This window comes from Tachypleus tridentatus, chromosome 13 (assembly GCF_004210375.1).
Source record: "Tachypleus tridentatus isolate NWPU-2018 chromosome 13, ASM421037v1, whole genome shotgun sequence".
In the NCBI taxonomy this organism is placed as follows: domain Eukaryota; kingdom Metazoa; phylum Arthropoda; class Merostomata; order Xiphosura; family Limulidae; genus Tachypleus; species Tachypleus tridentatus.
In genome coordinates, this window is record NC_134837.1 from 22,421,603 (window position 1) to 22,440,349 (window position 18,747).

Consider the following 18,747-nt stretch of genomic DNA (forward strand, 5'->3'; position numbering starts at 1 on the left):
GAATCTCTATATTGTGAGCTATGTGATAGTTGAACTGGTATGTCTTGAATTCAGTTTGTCTACATGTGACTTCTGTTTATTTTCTAGATATAGATCATTATTTGTTATTATATTGTATGCTATTGCTTGGGTCACTTGTATGGATGTTGCATTTTTTTTGCCACTGCTGGGATATGACCTCTTTCAGATTTTTTTCTGAATAGTCCTGGTTGCTTAAATTGGTTTCTATTCTTTTTTTTTCCCTGTGCCATTAAGTACAATGGATATTTCCACCTTGGAAATTCTAAATTTGTAATCGGAAAACAGCTTCGTGATCTGAATATATGGGTATTTTCCACTTGAAAGGGCTGTAGCTTCTTCTCAAAAATGATCAATTTTCAGTGGTGGCACACTACCTACAAATGACAAGCTATCTCAAAAAGTAGTTCTAATACAGGTTGTTACACTGTATTTTTAAATTGGCCCATCAATTTTTAATGCAACACTTTCATTTCTCTGTAAAGGTTACTTTTCATTTTGTTTTAATGCACTGTTTTATCTCTCTTTGTCTTGGCCAAAGTTGGAGATTAATATTTAATTCAGCACAACATTTTCTGTTATATTCCATTTAATTTTTGAGATAAATGGGTAAGGTAATAAGGTTAAATGTTTTTGTCATATGCACAAGATTTCTGATTCTGGTTTGTTTTTCTCAGCTAATGTACTTTTCTGGAATATTTTTAACTCTTGAATAGAATAAGTTTTTAGATATCTACCAGAAGACAAATGAATTCTCCACCAGTCAAAGAATTTATAAACAAGGGGAGGAGTTTGTTACTGATATTAGAGTTCACTTACTGAAAATAGTGAGATCTAGGGCAAGACATTTTTGGAATTTAGTCCTTTCATTCACTCTGCAAAGAACCAGCCATTGTCAGTGATCTTGGTGTGGTTGGACAGTCAAAATGATAAACTGCAGCCTGAAACCTCCAGAGCTTCTGAACAGATTCTACCTCAAAGGATAGACTTTGGCTCAGAGAGAACACAACGAAGATGGAGGATTGGTGCAGTGACTTGCAGGATGTTTGTTCTGAGACTAAGTGATCATCTTTATAAGACACAAATACTTAAACTGATAAGAGCAGCCCAACCCCAACACTGGTTGTTCTCTCTCTTGGCTACTGAAGGAGATTGGAGATGTTGCTGGTGGAAGACATCCGAAATTCAGAGCTGCCTTGCCACTGAGTGATGAAGATGCTTATTTATGAAGGAGATATGAGCCTTTATATTATGGCAGGTGAGATACCATAACAAATATAGATCATGCATAAATCAGAGGTAAGAAATTTAGGTTTGAAATTTAGAACTGGGAAATGTTCTTTCATGAAATGAGAGATATGTATGGTAATGTTGATAATTTGTAAAGATTAGAGCAAGCTGATAGCTTAAGAATGTATTGATTGCTAAGAAAGAACTTCTTACAGCTTTACTATTTGTCAAGGGTTGCTGACATTACTTATGTAGTAGAAAGTTAACCATTTGTGCAGACCATTTATCATGCAAATAATCTGGGAACCTTAAAAATTTGGAAGAGGTGATTATATATCATATCAGAACATTGCAAGAGTATGAATTTAGTGTATATCATTAGCTGAGACAACAGTATGAAACAACCAATGGGTATTTCTCTCAGACAGTAAAAGCTTGTGCATTTATTCATTGTCCCATCCCTGGGCATCACAGAATAAATGTCGTTATAACAACTTCATTATCAAACTGTACAGTTTATGATGATTTATGGACCTTAGGAATGAAGCTCCAGGAGCTACAGGAAGAACTGCTAAAGGACCAAGGTTTAACACCCTGCTGCTGCTGATGTCTGTTCTGTTGAATCAAGGTTTGCACACATGAATCACTCTCTGGTAAGCCAACAGGTAAACTCACAATACATTGTGGGAGATCATGATTTTACTTTATTTTAGGTAATGATGGAGAAGTTTTATTTTCATTTGGATTGAATTTATAAATTCATGAGTGGATGAGATATTTCTTGGAATGAATTGAGATATCCCTGAGTAGATGAAATTATCTCTAGAATGTAAAATCCACCAGGAGTTGCTTATGTATCATGGCAACATTAAACTTGGTGTACCAAATGTATAATTTGATGTATGTTTCATCATGCAGATTGAAATATATCACAAACCTTCAGTTTTACTGAATATTTTTATGATCTTTATTTTGTTAAAGGTTGAATTTGGAATATACATCATTGTGAACAGCAGTTAAATGACTTAAGGCTGAAAGTAACACCATGTAGTATTGTTATGATGGCCAGATGCATTAAGGCATTCAACTCATAATCTGAGGGTTGCGGATTCGAATCCCTGTCGCACCAAACATGCTTCCCCTTTCAGCTGTTGGGGCTTTATAAGTGACGGTCAAGTCCACTGTTCATTGGTAAAAGAGTAGCCCAAGACTTGAAGGTGGGTGGTGATGACTAGCTGCCTTTCCTCTAGTCTTACACTGCTAAATTAGGGACAGCTAGTGCAGATAGCCCTTGAGTAGCTTTGTGCGAAATTCAAAAGAAACAAATGAAACAAGTATTGTTTTGGAGATGTGAAGTAAAATGTTTGTTCAAACGGATTTTCATGGTCAGAATTTAGAAGGTATTGTAACTTTTGCAATAGCTATTATAATTTCACTTATTGGTGTATGAACCAGTGTTTACAGTTTTGCCTCCTACATTTTCTATAACAATGAACAGTAGTGAAAAACTTGCTTGTTTGATAGATATGTTAACACTTTCATAACAAGTTCTGTATAAGATACACAAGTCTGTATACACTTTTGCACACATTAATTATTTGTACTATAACTTTTATTGCAGTATCTGTGTCTTCCCAAAATTTAGTGGACTTTTAGTTAACACTAAGTCTTTTGTACACAGAAAGTAAGATTTTTTTAATGGAGTAACATTATCAGAGATTTGTTTGTGAGTATATCAGTGTATTTCAAAGTAGTCTGAGTGCAAAATGATTTTCTTATTATGATTAAAAAACAATTCTTTGTCCCAAAAATTTCAGATATCATTTGTGTAATCTTTACAACCTCCTAAATACATTTTAAATGTTTTTCAGTAAAATTATTTATCTCTTACTTTCTCTACCATAGCTCTATATGTGGTTCGTCAGTTTGACCGACCTCATAACAAGAATAAAAAATTAGGAAATAAATACAAGTTATGCTTTTTTTTTCATTCTAGAAGTACTTCATATTGTGACATGAAAACACAAATGTTTAGTCTAAATAACTTAAATCTCATAACATTAAACATTTATATAGATTCATTGTTTTTGTTATACCTACCTTTCTAGCCACACCTAGCTAACATTGCAGAAGTTGCAATAATGTAGCATGTGTGCATTCATGTTGACATGTTTAAGAATATAAAAGTGACCTTTACAAAGTCTTGACTGTGTTTTAGTGAACTAGTATTTTGTAAAATAGTCACATTTCAGTTATAAATGTATATACATTTCCTATTTACAGTTATATCTTTTAGTAATGACAGTGTTTGTACATGTTTGCTGCTTGCCATAGGTTGCTAAGCCTTTTAAAAGTTGAAAGTGGATGGTGTGAAACAAAATAATTTTTAGGTTTATATATATCAAATAACCAAAAAAATCATAAATTACTATAATGATGCCATAGAATTCCACAATAATTTATGAAGTTTAATAACCAAACTGTATTTGGGTCTACAAAAATATCAAATTTTGAGAAGACTAAAGACTTAACCTACCTCCTTAAAATTTTGATTTTAAAGAATGAGTTGACATCATAATATTAAATTGTCCAGAAATAAATGTTTGAATTCTCACAATGACATTTAGAAGCTGAATATTGAGCTGGTGTAATCCAACATTTTTTTGTTTGTAATTGAAGCATCACTGAAGCTGTGTTTCCTGTTTGCAGAGTTTGAACTTATTAGTTAGTGCTATGTGACTGTGTATGATACAGTTGGAAGTACAGCCACATATTTGTTGTATCTTCCAAGCTTCTCAAACGTTTTTTCAGTCAGTTATTCACCACTACTTGACAAACACATACCATATATGGACGTCACATATCAGAAAATCAGGCCATCATCTTCTTTTTTGGAAGGCTAACCTTAATGCAATTACATCTCTTCTCTTAAGTCTCAAGCAATCACCTGATATATTGTGTTCAGTTTGTTGTACATGTAGAAAGAAATAGCATTTATGTTACAAATACATAAACTTAGGGATTTCAATCCCATTAAAATGACTAGCAAGCAGTGAAGCTTCTAAAGCTAAATCTCTGTCCTGGAAACTTGTTTAATTTTTGATGGATTCCATGAACTGTTTATGCAAGTTTTTGTTTTATATTCACTTGTGTTAAATTGTGAGTTATCAGTAATTGCTACATTATTTTAGGTTCAGAAAACTTTGTCACTGAAAATACAGTTCTACTGCAGAGTTAGTATATACTGTACCTGTACTGTATTAGCGCTATGTTTAAAAAATAGTTTGTTTTTGAATTTACTTTGAATTAGATACACTATTTCTGGAAATATCAATAATTAATGAAGCAGATTTTCTGGAAAGCTTCTTTCAAAACTAGTGTTTTTTAATTTCTTTATTAGAGTTCATCGAGCTTACCTGATTATGTGCAGTTCAAAAGTTTACCAGGAACTCCTCTAAAAGATATATTTACAGCTGTGGGTGATGATTTATTGGAACTGTTACACAGACTCTTAGCCCTAAATCCTCTGAACCGATGTTCATGTACAGAAGTAAGTACAGAAGAGATTTTCTTCTAATATTTGGTATGGAAAGAAGAACTTTTTTTTTTACTTGTAATCAGTGGTGTAGGAAAGAGTTACAAAGGGGGGTGCTTAACTAGACATGCAGATTTTACATTGAGAGATTGAAACTGTAAGGGGCTGGTAAAAGCAGCTTCCGTGTTGCAAAAGGCAGCTCAGTGTGGAGGGGTTCTGTCCCCCATAAAATTAATGTAATTTGCAGTTGCTATACAAGCCAAATATGTAAAAGTTAATGTGCTTACAGCACCCCGTTTCCAATGCTTATGCTTGTAATAAATATCTTCAAAAGCTGAAGTTCAGTATATTTATTGAGATTATTTGTAGATTTAAATATCTTTAATTATCATTATTGATTTGTTAAGTAAGATCAGATTATTGATCCTGAAACTAAATTATTGCTACCTTGTTATGAAAACTGGTAGCGTTAAACACCTATCATACATGAATATCTTGTATTTTGGAATCGTGAGCTGATGCATGATGCAGCTTGCATCAGTAACAGTCTCTGCTTGTTTTTGGGTTGTAAGGCTCCAACAGTTTTCTCATTCTGTAACTCCTTGTAATGTTGCCTCTTCTACTTTTCCTAGTGTTCTTAAACTACAGGGTGTTCAGAAAGTCACTGTGAACTTATATATTTATTAACTGACAAAACTGCACAGTGACTTTCCAAACACCCTGTATGTGTGACATCCCTCCTGTTTGAGGGTTGTCTATTAAGAGTCTCAAAAAGAACTTGTTTCTGGAGCAACCTCTTGGCCTCAGTCTAATGGGTGCTTATTTCTCCCACTTTTTATATCTGTAAAGTTTGCTACAGACAACAAAGTTACACAAGTGCTTTTTTCAGGGGTTTTCCCCATTCTTCTACTCTCCATGTTACCTAATTAGAACACCATAGAACAGTTCCTCAGTACAACTCTGGGATTTTACTCCTATCTTTTTGTCATTCCCACAAAGATTGGAAATTGATGACTTATCATTGGTCTATTCCATTTGAACCAACTTTAATCATTCTACAGCTCAAGATAGATAGCTTTCCTACTCTTAAATGGGTATTTTCCTAGGCTGTGAATGAACTACGTTGATGTGTCAGATATTTTCTCTTTATCACAGTTTGGCTGTCTACCTCTTGGTTTGTCTGTAATGGTAAAATATTATGGTCACAGGCTTCTCCTTTGAACTGGGTTGGAATCCCTTATTGATAAGTTTATAGACTTAAAATACTGAAATCTGGGTTTGATTTCCTGTGCTATGGACAGAGTGCATCTAACCACTTATGAAGCTATATGCTATAACAAACAAACTTTGAACAATATTTGCAGTTTAATGCTTGGAAGTTATATTCTCTAGGTATACATTTCCACTAATGTATGGATCTTTGATCTCCATTTGCACTGCTCAACATGATATCCACTGTTGAGACCTCTCTTTTCCTTTGGGGGCCATCTCATTGGGAGAAGCTTGTTTAGCTATCCAGTTCAATCTTAATCCCCTCCCAATATCTCATTCTAAATTTGTATATGAGGGCAGACTTGTCTTTCTGAAACATGGAGCTTCTGCTAGCAGTGTTTTTATGTCTCCTTATTTTCTTGTGCGATAGGATTCATCTCTTTTTGGGGATTCTCCCTTCATGTGATTTGGGGATTCTCCTTTAAATGTGCCTACATGTCCTTTAACTGTTTATATGGAATTTGGCAAATGTGACTCTAAATTAACTATTATAGTTTCTATATTAGAATTTTTAATGTGTTTTGTGTATTTTCAATAAATTGTGCAAGCTTTCAGTAATCATTAAGAGTTATTTGTAGACAAAAAAACAAACAAACTTTTAATGATAGATTTTCACTATTCATTTCTCCAAGAGTTTATGGAATCAAAGTGTTGACTACTCGGAATACAAAGTAATTTTCAGTCAAGATTAAAGATATCTCTTTTGATAAGAAAATTGTCAGATTTCATTTGCATAATCTTAAAAAAACATTAAATTTTTTAACTTTTTTTTTTCTAGAATAACTATATATTCTAATAGAAAACTTTATTCATTTACCCTAAATAACTTAACCCAATAATGATGACATACCATAAAGTGAACTCTTGTTATATTTTATTAAAAAAAATAAAACAAGTGGATAAAATTGTTTTACACTTGACCCTAGAGCTTTTATAAAAGTATATAATTTGAAAAAAATAAAATATTTAATTTTGGTTTTCCCGTTATTTCAAACAAAACTTTGTTATTTAATGCAAGATTTGGCACAGATAGCCGAATTGCTTTGTGCCATGAAATACCAAACCAACCAGTCATCTGCAAGATGATTTTTATTTTGAGTATAAAAATACTATTTATTATCTTAGTTTTTGCATTTCACATGCATGACCTTTAGGCACTTCCAAATTATTATCAATAACTTGCAAGTATATCATGTTAAATATTTTTTATTCTTAATTTTACCTCATCTAACTTAAAAAGTTTCTAATTTTTACAATTTAGTTACTTTTATAATAAGGAATACATACAGAAAACAAGAAATATAGTACTTTCCTGGGTCTTTTCATTTTTGTTGTTGACTGCCAAGGAAACTTAATCATATTTTTGTAAATTAAATAAACAATGTGCTTAAGAACACAGAATAATAATACACAAAAAGCAAACAATGTCCTATAACTATCATAATTTTTCTAACTGTATGATACTTGTCAGACCAAATTTGAAATTGAACCAGGAAATAGTTATCTGTACAGAAAACAATGTAATAAAACACATGATTTGATAGGTTAAAACTGTGGCTTTCTACTAGTTATAAATTGTATTGTATAAAACATTGGAGAGTACTATTGCTAAGTTATGAAAGAGCCTTGGTTGTCCATTTTGCTTGAACAATTTTCTTAAGTGAAGAAACAGTAGTGTTTTATGAAATGAAATATTTTACATTTACAAAAGATTATTTCAATAGAAGAAAACAAATAATATAAATCATAATCATACAGAAATGCATGTGTTAGTTGTGACATATACTTGTCTAGAAAAACTGAATTTGTGTCATTTGATACAGTTCCATTTGCTAGACTTCTCCTAGTGAAGGTTTATAAGTGCAAGTAAAAAATAACCTACAGTGAGCCATGGTCGAGCATAAATATGTTTTCATTTGACATAAGACACTGAACGATCACTCTGAGGAATATGAGGTTGCTTGTATTCTCACCAGTATTGATGTTTTAACTCGGTCCACTTGTTGTTTTCTCAGAAAGTGTGGGATTTTTTTTGAAGATCAGACGTAAGCAGGGATATGGTTAGAAAATAATTTTACATAAGGTTTTTAAAAATATAACTAGTTTAAGTTCTGTGAGTCAAATTGTTTAAAATTTACTAAAGCTTGAGAACAGCAAAATTTACCTCTAATTTTTTATCTTTGGTAAAATGGTGATTGCTGGTTGTATATAATTAATATTTCAGTTTCAAATAGAAAATCAATTTCATAAGTTGCTGTGACAAATACAAATTTAAAATCACTTTTATAATAATAGTTTGTAATAGGATTAAAATAATTATAGTAGTTTAAATTCTGTATTTATATATTATTATAATATACCACCCAGTAACATGACTGTATGTCTGCACACTTGTGCTACTAGAAACTGGGTTTCAGAACTCATGAGAAGAGCACAGTACGTAGCTTTGCACTTAACTACAAACAAACACACAATCAACCATTAAAATTTTCTTGTGGTTGTATGTTGCAGAAACAGTATTATGAAATAGGGATGAATAAATAGCCTAATATTGAAATAGTTGAACTAAAACTATTTAAAAAAATACAAAAAAATGTATTTTATGATAATAATAACAAAAATTGTAACAAATTGAACAAACAAAAGAAAAATGTGTTAGATCCTAACTTACCCTTGTTACAATAATATTTCACATGCATAATCACAGAATAACTTTGACTTTTTTAAAATTCTTCCTTAGAATTTAATATTTTCTAATATTTTAATTTATTTTAACTTCAAATGTCAACAATATAAAACTGACAGCCATAGTGTAGATATTGTCGATTAAGGTGTTGATGTCACATGTTTTACACATTAAATGATTGCCAGTGGTCATCAGTTTTTGAATAAGACTGGAACAAGCTGAAAGAAATTAGCAAAATAGTTTGCCCTAGAAACTTAATCCATACGGTATAAATTTGTAAGTTAATTAAGGGATAAGCTAATTAGATTTAACTCTTATTTGAACTTTGACCATTGCACAACAGTCTTAGATTGGCTTATCTTTTATGGTAATTTCCATAGGTTATCTGTTTGCAGATGCTAGATTTTGTATGTTTAACTGAACATGCAATCTATCAAGAAATATAATTTACCATAGTTAAGCGGAGTAAAGAGATTAGACACAAAGTGTTTCTTCTGGTTATTTTTGCCCAGACTTTTTTGAAGATGCTTCCACTGGACCTTTTTTTTTTTTTTTTTGGAAGTTGCTTCTACTGGACATTTGCGGTTCACCTAGATAAAAAAAAATGTTGATCTGTAAATACTCTTTGTGCACTATATGAAGTGCACAGTCTTATGTAAGGGACTTCCACTGGATGGTACATACTACCACTTATCACAAGATGCTTTCCCCAGATGTGTTTTTGGATGGACCACACTTGTTGATCTTATAAGCTTATGCAACTTGCTTCCATATTGTTTTTGCTTTTGGACAGCACTTATCATAAACATCACATCTCGGGGAGCTTTCACTGGATGTTTACTGCCTGGCCGTACTGCATGTGGTTTATTCATATATATTTACAGTCCTTCAGCCCCAGTCGCGTATTCTATTCAGTTCTGCCCTACATATTGTCCTTTTTTTTTTACTGGACAAAATCATATGTGTTCCAATAAGTGGTACTATATAGACTATGTAATAACTTTTGGTAACAGTGTGCTTGGTCAAAGCTAATTTATACCTAAAAAAATTGTTATTTTTGTAATAAATTGTAAGTTATGTTTGTTATTTGAGCACAATGAACTTAATGTTAGTGTTCAATAAACAAGGATTTGAATCATGGGAATACCATAATCTCTAAACCTATCTGGACCTACCTGATGTTTTGTCACACAGGGAAGTTCTTATAGTTTTCCAACAAATGTAAATTATCACATTCCTGGTGTAAGTGATTTCTATAGCTGCAGTAGGAACAAAGCCTCATTGTCAACTCTGCCTTAGATACTGTTGACTTTATGACTTTGTTTCATAACAGATTGACTGCATTGACAGCTTTGCATCACTGAATACAAATGAAAATTAGGGAGGAATTCAAATATTTTCCATCTTTCCTTTTTATAATTTTCATAGAAAACTTTCTATAAAAATAAGTGTTTAACTAGTTTTTGTTCCACTTACTAACTATGAACATTTTATTTCCTTTTAAGTTTTATCCTTACCATGTTTTTTTAATTATGAAAGAAGTTTCAGTTAGTTTATTTTTTGCTTAAGTTACAAAGACAAATGTGATGTAACTTTAAAATAAAAAGTGATTTAATCATGGAAATTTGTTTTATTTCAGTTGTTCTTTCGATATGGCACCCATGTTCTGCCAATGGTACATTATGGAAGGCATGGCTTTATTTTAGCCATCCATACAAAATAAATGCTTTCATATAGGACATTGGAGTTGTGAAATACAGGTTTATATCTTATAGTTGCTTTGTAACACGAGTAGCTTATGATGTCCAATGCAAAACATGCAAGTGTATCACCAGTGGCAGCTGTTCTCGTGAACATGTTACTCGACTTGTAATCTGAGGGTCGTGGGTTTGAATCCCAGTCACTCCAAACATGCTCACTCTTTCAGCCATGGGGGGTGTTATAATGTGATGGTCAATCTCACTATTTGTTGGTAAAAGAGTAGCCTAAGAATTGGCAGTGAGTGGTGATGACTAGCTGCCTTCCCTCTAGTTTTACACTGCTAAATTATGGACAGCTAGCGCAGATAGCCTTCATGTAGCTTTGCGCAAAATTAAAAAAAATCAACAAACAAACATGAACATGTTAACACATACATTTTGAGAATGAAAAATATCTAAAGAATTTATAAAACATTTCACATATATGCTGTCCTGCTGTGATAAAAAGATTTGATGTACTCTGAGATGATCTGAGTAAAGCAGTAAAACTCAGTGAAATCAGATTTAAAAATTCTGTTAGCTTCTAAGCTTTCCAATATATTCTGTTCCTCTTCTCTACAGAAACTAGGTTTGTGATTTCCATGCAAAACCACAGATTACTTTTCACATCATTTTATTCACTGAGCTTCATAAGTAATCATTCACTTCACATCTGTGAGGTTTAAATAAAAGTGGGAACAAGATGTATGACAAAAATCACAGAAAGAAAAGGAAAATCACATGAGGAACAAAACCTTGAGAATATATTTTTATCATGGCACAATAATAGTCTCTTTGTAAAAAAAAAAAAAAAGGCTGTAAGTGCATTATTTACAGTTGACTCTTTGGAGCTGGTAAGCAATCTAATTTTGAAATTGTTTTCATTTTTCATTGCAAATTACATTAAATAATTGTTACAGAATGTTTGAGTGAAAAGTTATCGAAATAATTAGAATTTTGTCTTTACATAAGTTTTGACATTGGATATGCAGGTGTGCTAATGCATTTAACTCCTGAAAGATCAGTGTGGATAGGAATATATACAGTTATAGTAAGAAAACTTGGTATTCTGTTAATATACTTGTGTTTTAAATTTTGATTATATTAACAGTCTTATTTATGTTTGAGATAATTTGGTTCAACTATTACTCAAGTTGTTTAGTATTGGTATATTGTTCTGATGTTTATATCCCTATATAAAAGAAAATATTTATGTATATGTATATGTGTGTCTACATTAATAAATATAAGTTAATATTTTTCAGGCCTTAAAGATGCCTTTCTTTAGTAACAAACCACCTCCAACTCCAGGTCCCAATCTACCTCAGCCATCTTGTATTGCCTCTGACAAGAAAGAAGGGGAAGCCATTAATGCCAGAAAAAGGAAACTTTTTGATAATGATTTTGGTAGTATTTATTTACCTTTTTGTATTTACTACTATGATGCATATGTATAAGTAATTTTTCTCCTTAATGCTAACCAGAGTAAACATTTAAATATTTTCTCTAGAGCTGGGCCATTAATGGGATTTTTTTTTAGAACAGTATTATTCAAATCATGTTACATACATTCCTCTCTTTATGATCAAAAGAAAATAAACAATTGGTTTATTGTGCAACCATGGTAACGGTAAAGCCAGTGAGTTTTATGACAATAAACCCTCTCTTCCCACATTACCAGGACATGCTATCCCAGGGCTGAACAGACTTGAAGTAAAAAAGTAAATCTTATAGGACTAAACTTGGATTGTGATACCTGAAGTAGGCAAAATACAGATAGACCATTATATAGCTTTGTACTGAACAACAGATATAATGGTTATATGTTGATTACTTGTATAGTTGTAATAATTGAAAGCAGTAATAATCAAAAATCTAATATCAATAACTGATTATTTTTTGTGACAGTTGGTTACCCATAATTACAGTTAAGTGATTTAGTCATTTGGTATTGGCAATTGATTATATCAATTAACCCTATGTATGTGAGAAGGTTAAAAGTGTACATATCCTGAACTTTTAAAGGTCAATATTGAGTTAAACTACTTTATTATCAATGTATGTCTGTAAAATTGGCATAACAAACAGTTTACACATCATGTTTTCTAAAGACAGCTGGTATGGATATTAATTCTGATTAAAATAATATTCAGAACAACATTTCAACCTTCTTAGGTTAACAAATGGAGTTTACAATATCAACTGTCTTTAGAATACATCTTTACTGCAAGTGGGTTTTCTCATCATCATAAGTTTACACTTCAACTTTCAATATTTTTAATTTTTTAATTATAAAAGGAAATATTTGAGTAAATTTTCCAAAGCATGCTTACCATCTACTGACAATGTGTCCTTTTCTCAATCTCCAGGGTTTCCACCCTTTGCCCATCGAAGCATTAAGAATGCTTGCTTCAGTCTTTTATGCCTCATTTGAATGCTTTAGACACATTTGAAAATTTCTACATTAATCTCAGTGTGTCCTATATCTAAGTACTGTAAGTAAGCACCTAATTCTGATAATCTACTGTACGTAAGCACCTAATTCTGATAAAACAGCTTTTAATGAGGAGGCAAGAGAGTGTCAGTTGAGGTAATTGTCATTGGAAATACATTTTCAGTTTAGGAAATGTGAACTTCCAAAACATACTCACCATCTGCTAACACTGTAGTTAGAATCCCACACTGAGAAGAGGGAGGGGTTGATCCATACAGAAAGCCAGTGGTGTATTTAAATATGAGATAGAGGGGGTTAGCCCAAGAGCTCATGGTTTTAATGGGGGCCCATTGATAATACTATTCTATGTAAAATTACATGGGATGTGTAGCCCACAAACATTATTAGCTTCTGGGCTCACACAACCTGAAATCTGTCACTGCAGAAAGCACCTGTATTGGAACAGGAATGTACCACGATAAACAATGGTACAATATTTGGGGAATTGCACTACATCAAGAACAAATATACTGGTTTTCTATATTAGTGGTGGAATATAATATGGAATAATCATCTATATAGGTCAGTCCCAACCACTTAGCTGAGGTTCCATAACTCTACTGGAATTATGGGGTTGTAGTACCCATATCTCACAATGATGGACCTCAGTATTATATAAATACTTTTACATTGGATCTTAACCTCAACAACATATCCCAACAATGTTCAATTGGATTTAAATTTGGAGATCTGATGGGACACTCAAAAGTCTCTTTTCCTTCCTCGTCAAGGAAGTTCATACACAGTCTAGCGAAGGGGGCTCGCGTGTTAACCTGCATGAGAATGAACCAATCATTGACAGCAATGGCAAAAGGCCTCACAATGGGTTCCAGAATTTCATCTCTATATTGTCATTCATTCAGAGCACCCATATAGAGTATGAGTAAGTCCATGCAGCCTCCCAAGCATGTGCCTGCCCAGACTGTTACAGAACCTCCTCCATGAGTGTCGACTTGCACAGTGTTACAGGTGGAAAATTGATCTCTTCAGCATCTTCACACTCTCACATGTCCATCATCATGAAATACGTTGAACCTGCTCTCGTCAGTCCACAGCATGGTGGCCCATTGACGAAGTTCCCAGTCCAGGTGCTGACGAGCAAACTCCAACATTGCACACGTTCATTTAGTGTACACAAAACAAGATATTCTTACATCTAATATCATGAAGTATGGGTGAATTAGTTTCTCACAGTTGAAAAAGACTAAACATTTTGTTGATGCCTGAAGAAAATTAAAACTTGTTATTTTAGGGTAGAACTGTCAGGGGTAGGAAGCTGAATGGTATGTGTTTTTACAATGTATGTTAGGGTTTAATTTAAATAGAATGAAATAAATTCCATGTAGAAGAGCATTAATGTATTGGCTGTGTTTAAAATGAAATGAAACAAAATGGATATAATCATAATATTAAAGGACATTTTGAAGCCAAATCTTGTCTTTCACAGAATATGATGACATGAAGTACCTTCTGGAAAATTCAAAGTGAATCATCTAATGTGAAAGTGTCAAAACTGTATTCATAGTACACATTCTTTCAGTAGGAACTAATTACAAAAATATAAGCCACAATGTGAAACAATTTTGCTTTACCTGACAGTTACCAGAGTTCTCTAAACACAAAGTTAAGTGGGACATGAATTTTTCTATGAAACAGTAGATGGTTCCTTGATCCATCAACATTTTTTAACACTTTCAGTTGAACTTAACATGTGACCTCATTTGGTTTTAGGATGTTTCCAATTAGAAGTTAAAAAAAGTCAAACCTTTCATGGATAGGAAATGTATACTACAAGAAAATAAGGTATACGTACTTCCAGAGATTGAGATCTTATGGTATTATGATTTGGCAAAGTATCCATGTGTATTATTTGAGAATTGAATTACATTTGAAACAAACTTTATGTAATCTGCCCATCACTTCACTGATGGTACAATATTATAAGTTATTCATTTAAATCACTTTTATCAGTACATCCTTATTTTGGGCTGCTCTCTTTTCAGAGCTAAGGTAAGACATGCAGTGAATTTTTCCTTGACACCATGGGTACTAAGTAAGAGTTCAACCAGTGTTTTACCACTAAAGCCAAATGCTGACACCAACAGTGTGTAGGTAGGCTGACGTAACCTCAATAAAATTTGGTAATGAGTTGTGCCAGGTTCTTGTTTCAGTCACCTTCAGAAAGATGTGACCATCCCTATGGTGAAGAGGTCTGGTGAAGCTCTCTTTAGATCTAAATGCTGCTGAAAGTACCACCTGTCCATACAATTATTGTTGCTTTGTTTTATGGATGAAGTGCACCTCTTCTTATGTGGATGTGCTTATTATTGTTTCTTTACCACCATACTTTGCCTTTTCTGTACATTTACTTTCAGAGTCTTAGAAAATGGAGAACTCCAGAGTTGAAAATGTTACAAGTTTATGTTTCTATATGCACAATACACCCTTCAATTATGTCCTTTACTCCAAAGAACCATACGAGACCATATTGATTTCCCTGTGTATGTTGTGTTTAAAGCACAACCTTGGAATATTTTACCATCAGTAAGATGTGTAGAGCATGATTTTTGCTTTGTTTATTACCAACAGGCTGTTCAAACAAAATTTTTATCCCATTTTATTATTTTGTGATTCCATGGGATCTTATAGTCCTTTGAAGATACAAATTAAATAAAGTGTAGACATGTGGGACAACAAATTCAAATAAAATGTGAACTATATGAATGAGTAAAAAAAAAGCTGTGTAATTCAGAAGTTCATTGACCAATAAATAATTCAGAAATGGAGATACATAGGAAAATAATTAGTTATATAAATGAAATGTTGTGAGCATACACTGTGAAAATGAAACACCTTAAACCTAAATTTGTGAAGATTGCTCCTCCAAAACACTAATTTTAGGCATTAGTGTATCTTCTTATATGTGCATGGAGTTGTGCAAAAAAGACTGAAATCCAATTATGGCAAATATTATAAAGAAACATAGGTTTGAACAGCATCAGATTTTTACATAACCAGACCATTGCACTTCTGAAGGATTCAAAATGTTAAAACATATTGCTGAAAAAAATATTTGACATAAAGCAGCATATAAACATTGTGCCTCATCTGGTTCCAAGTTATCTAATTAATGGCACAGTATTCAGTAGAAAACAGTTTAACTTTATCCTAGTTTTCATAGTACAGTTTAGTAAGAAAAGCAGTGTGTGTGAATGCTCCTTATATATGTTATAAAATAAGTTTCTGTGGATAAAACTTTCTTACTATCGCAAGACTCTTTGGCATGTGAATAGGTTTGTAAGGAAAAAAGGTTGAGAAACTATGGTGTAAGAAACGGTTTTGTTTTTGAAGCACTTATTTGTATGGGTAAACATTTATGTTAAGGATTGTGTAGGCATTGTAATGTTCATAGTACTGTAAAGTTAATGTTAATTTCTGTGTATTTTATGTATAGGTAGCATGGCAAAACGACTAGTCTTCTGAAAATAAAAAAAGAACATCTTAAGAGCACCCTCAAGTGAAACCTAACAATTTAAACTTCTGTGGAATGTCAAGATGGATTTGTGAATTCAGCATTATGATAGTCTGCTGATGACATTTCAAAGGATTGTCTGTTAGTCATCTAGTTATATCCACTTTAACCTCAGTATGGTGTTATTTTCTGGGCAAATTTAGCCACTTTGAACATTTTGAAGAGTTGAGTTTGTTGAATAAAGTTTTATAACCTTCATAACTATATTTAATAAATAAATATAAATATATAGCTTTATGCAACCTTTCAGTCATTGTAAGATATCAAACTGGAAATGGGTTAATATGAAAATATTGTGAAATAATCAACTCTTTAATAAAGAAAACGTACCACTATTCTGCATTTGAAAATGGCATACTTTTCTAGATTCTAATGTTGTACATATAAAAGATAAAGTAGGCTACAATAAATGATAAAAGGCTGAAAATTCAGTGTAGTGAACTTGCATTAAATCTCCAGCTTGGTTCCACTGGTCATCTGGTTTAGCTTGTTCTGACTGCTTTTGTTTGTTATCAGTCTCCCTGTAATCCTCAGTTCTCTTTCATTACTAGCTCTCCTAACTGTTGAATTACTCTTTAGTTATCACTTGATCACAAATTATGAGTGAATTTTTCATAAAACTAGACATTTCTTTGTTTCTAACATGTAACTAACTACTCTTTTATGTGCTCTTAGATAATCAACTCGTTTTTTTTTAGAAATGTAACTTAATAAAGCAAAACATGAATGTGATAAAAGAAAGCATTTATTAAACATTTCAGAATCTTCACAGTTCCATCAGTAGTAATTTAAAGGTACAAACAGTATTTGTAATAATAACTTGTATATATATATATATAAGAGTAAACAATTTGAATACACAAATCATAAGATGAGAAAATGAAATAATGTGGCACAAATGAATCAGTTACAAAATGTTTAAATAAAGTGTAGATGTGGATACCATAACTTAAAGAATTGTTAGAAACCTAAACAAAGAAATATTTCTGATTGTGTTAACATCAATTTATATCCCTCGGCTCCCAGCCTGGAACATTATATGATCTACCAATAGTTTTCAAATGAGACACCTCCCTTTGACCTGTACCTTCCACCTTAGGCACTCTCGGTTATAACATCGCTAATTCCTTGTACTCTTTTAAAACCTTTCTAAAATGAATTTATAGCACCAGACTCCTTTCAGTTCTCTTTAACAATGACCTTTATCAGCTGATAGATGGTGTTGCTGTGGGTTCCTTACAGAGTCTTATGCCTGCTAACATTTTTCCATGTCACCGCTAACAGAATTGGATTAACAACTGTCCTTTAAACTTCAAACCTGTTCTCTACAGAAGGTCTGTTGATGATACTTTCCATTATACTGATTGTATTCAATGCTTTATTGGCTACCTTAATTCACAACATCCCTCTATACACCTCACTCATGAAACTGAGATAACTATTTCCTGTCTAGTGTTCTTGTTAACCACAATGTTAACTTTTTTATTTCTATCATAAGAACACTTACTGACCTCTTCACTCAGTTGACAGTCTTATTCTCTGCCTACTAAACAAAGCCTACAAACTTACTTCATCCTGTCTAGTCCTTCATAGAGAAATTACTTCCATACAAAACATTCTCTTTTGAAATGGCTACCCTATGTATTTCTTGGAAACAATAAATTACTTATTTCTAACTAATATATTTTCAAACCACTTATCATACCCACAATTCCCTTAATACCTGCTTACCATATCTTATGAGACAAAACTTCCTTATCATGAAACAGTTTTTCAATGTTTGTATGAAGGTCTGTATTCACACTATCAAACTGATTTTGAATCTGGTGAGGAGAACCATAACCTTTAATTTCCAAGGTTTCTATTCCTATTATACCCTTGAACTGAAGCAGGCAAGAAACACAAATGATCAAGGGTTATTATGACTTGTAAAACTGAGGTCCAAAGACTGAAAATGGATGTTCTCTGTAGATTATTAGTTTTTAGTGGAGTAAAACTCCCCTGCACCTGCAGCAAAGAAGCTGAAAGTGTCAATAGAAGATAGTCTTCTTGTGTATGAGAGAGAGAGAGAGATCTTAATGAAAGAAATGGTGCGGATGTCAGCTGTCTCAAGGAGACTGCTGTTTGAATCATTCGAGGTCAGTAAATTAACATGATTTCTGTGGTGACATGTTACTGGCAACAGGGATGACTGGACAACAACATGACCATTAGAAGAAATTGTGACCGTGGTAACAAGAT

The 18,747-nt window shown here is 32.6% G+C and overlaps 1 protein-coding gene across 1 annotated transcript in view; it reads left to right on the top strand.

The window, feature by feature from the left end:
- The window catches only part of LOC143239386 (cyclin-dependent kinase 7-like), a 41,106-nt gene extending 24,265 nt beyond the window's left edge, over nt 1-16,841 (top strand). Inside the window, exons 9-11 of the mRNA XM_076480397.1 lie at nt 4,649-4,798; nt 11,746-11,887; nt 16,429-16,841. Of these exons, the coding sequence (XP_076336512.1) occupies nt 4,649-4,798; nt 11,746-11,887; nt 16,429-16,457 (321 nt within the window). The 3' untranslated portion in view covers nt 16,458-16,841. The remainder of the gene's footprint in view (nt 1-4,648; nt 4,799-11,745; nt 11,888-16,428) is intronic.
- The last annotated feature ends 1,906 nt before the right edge of the window (nt 16,842-18,747 follow it).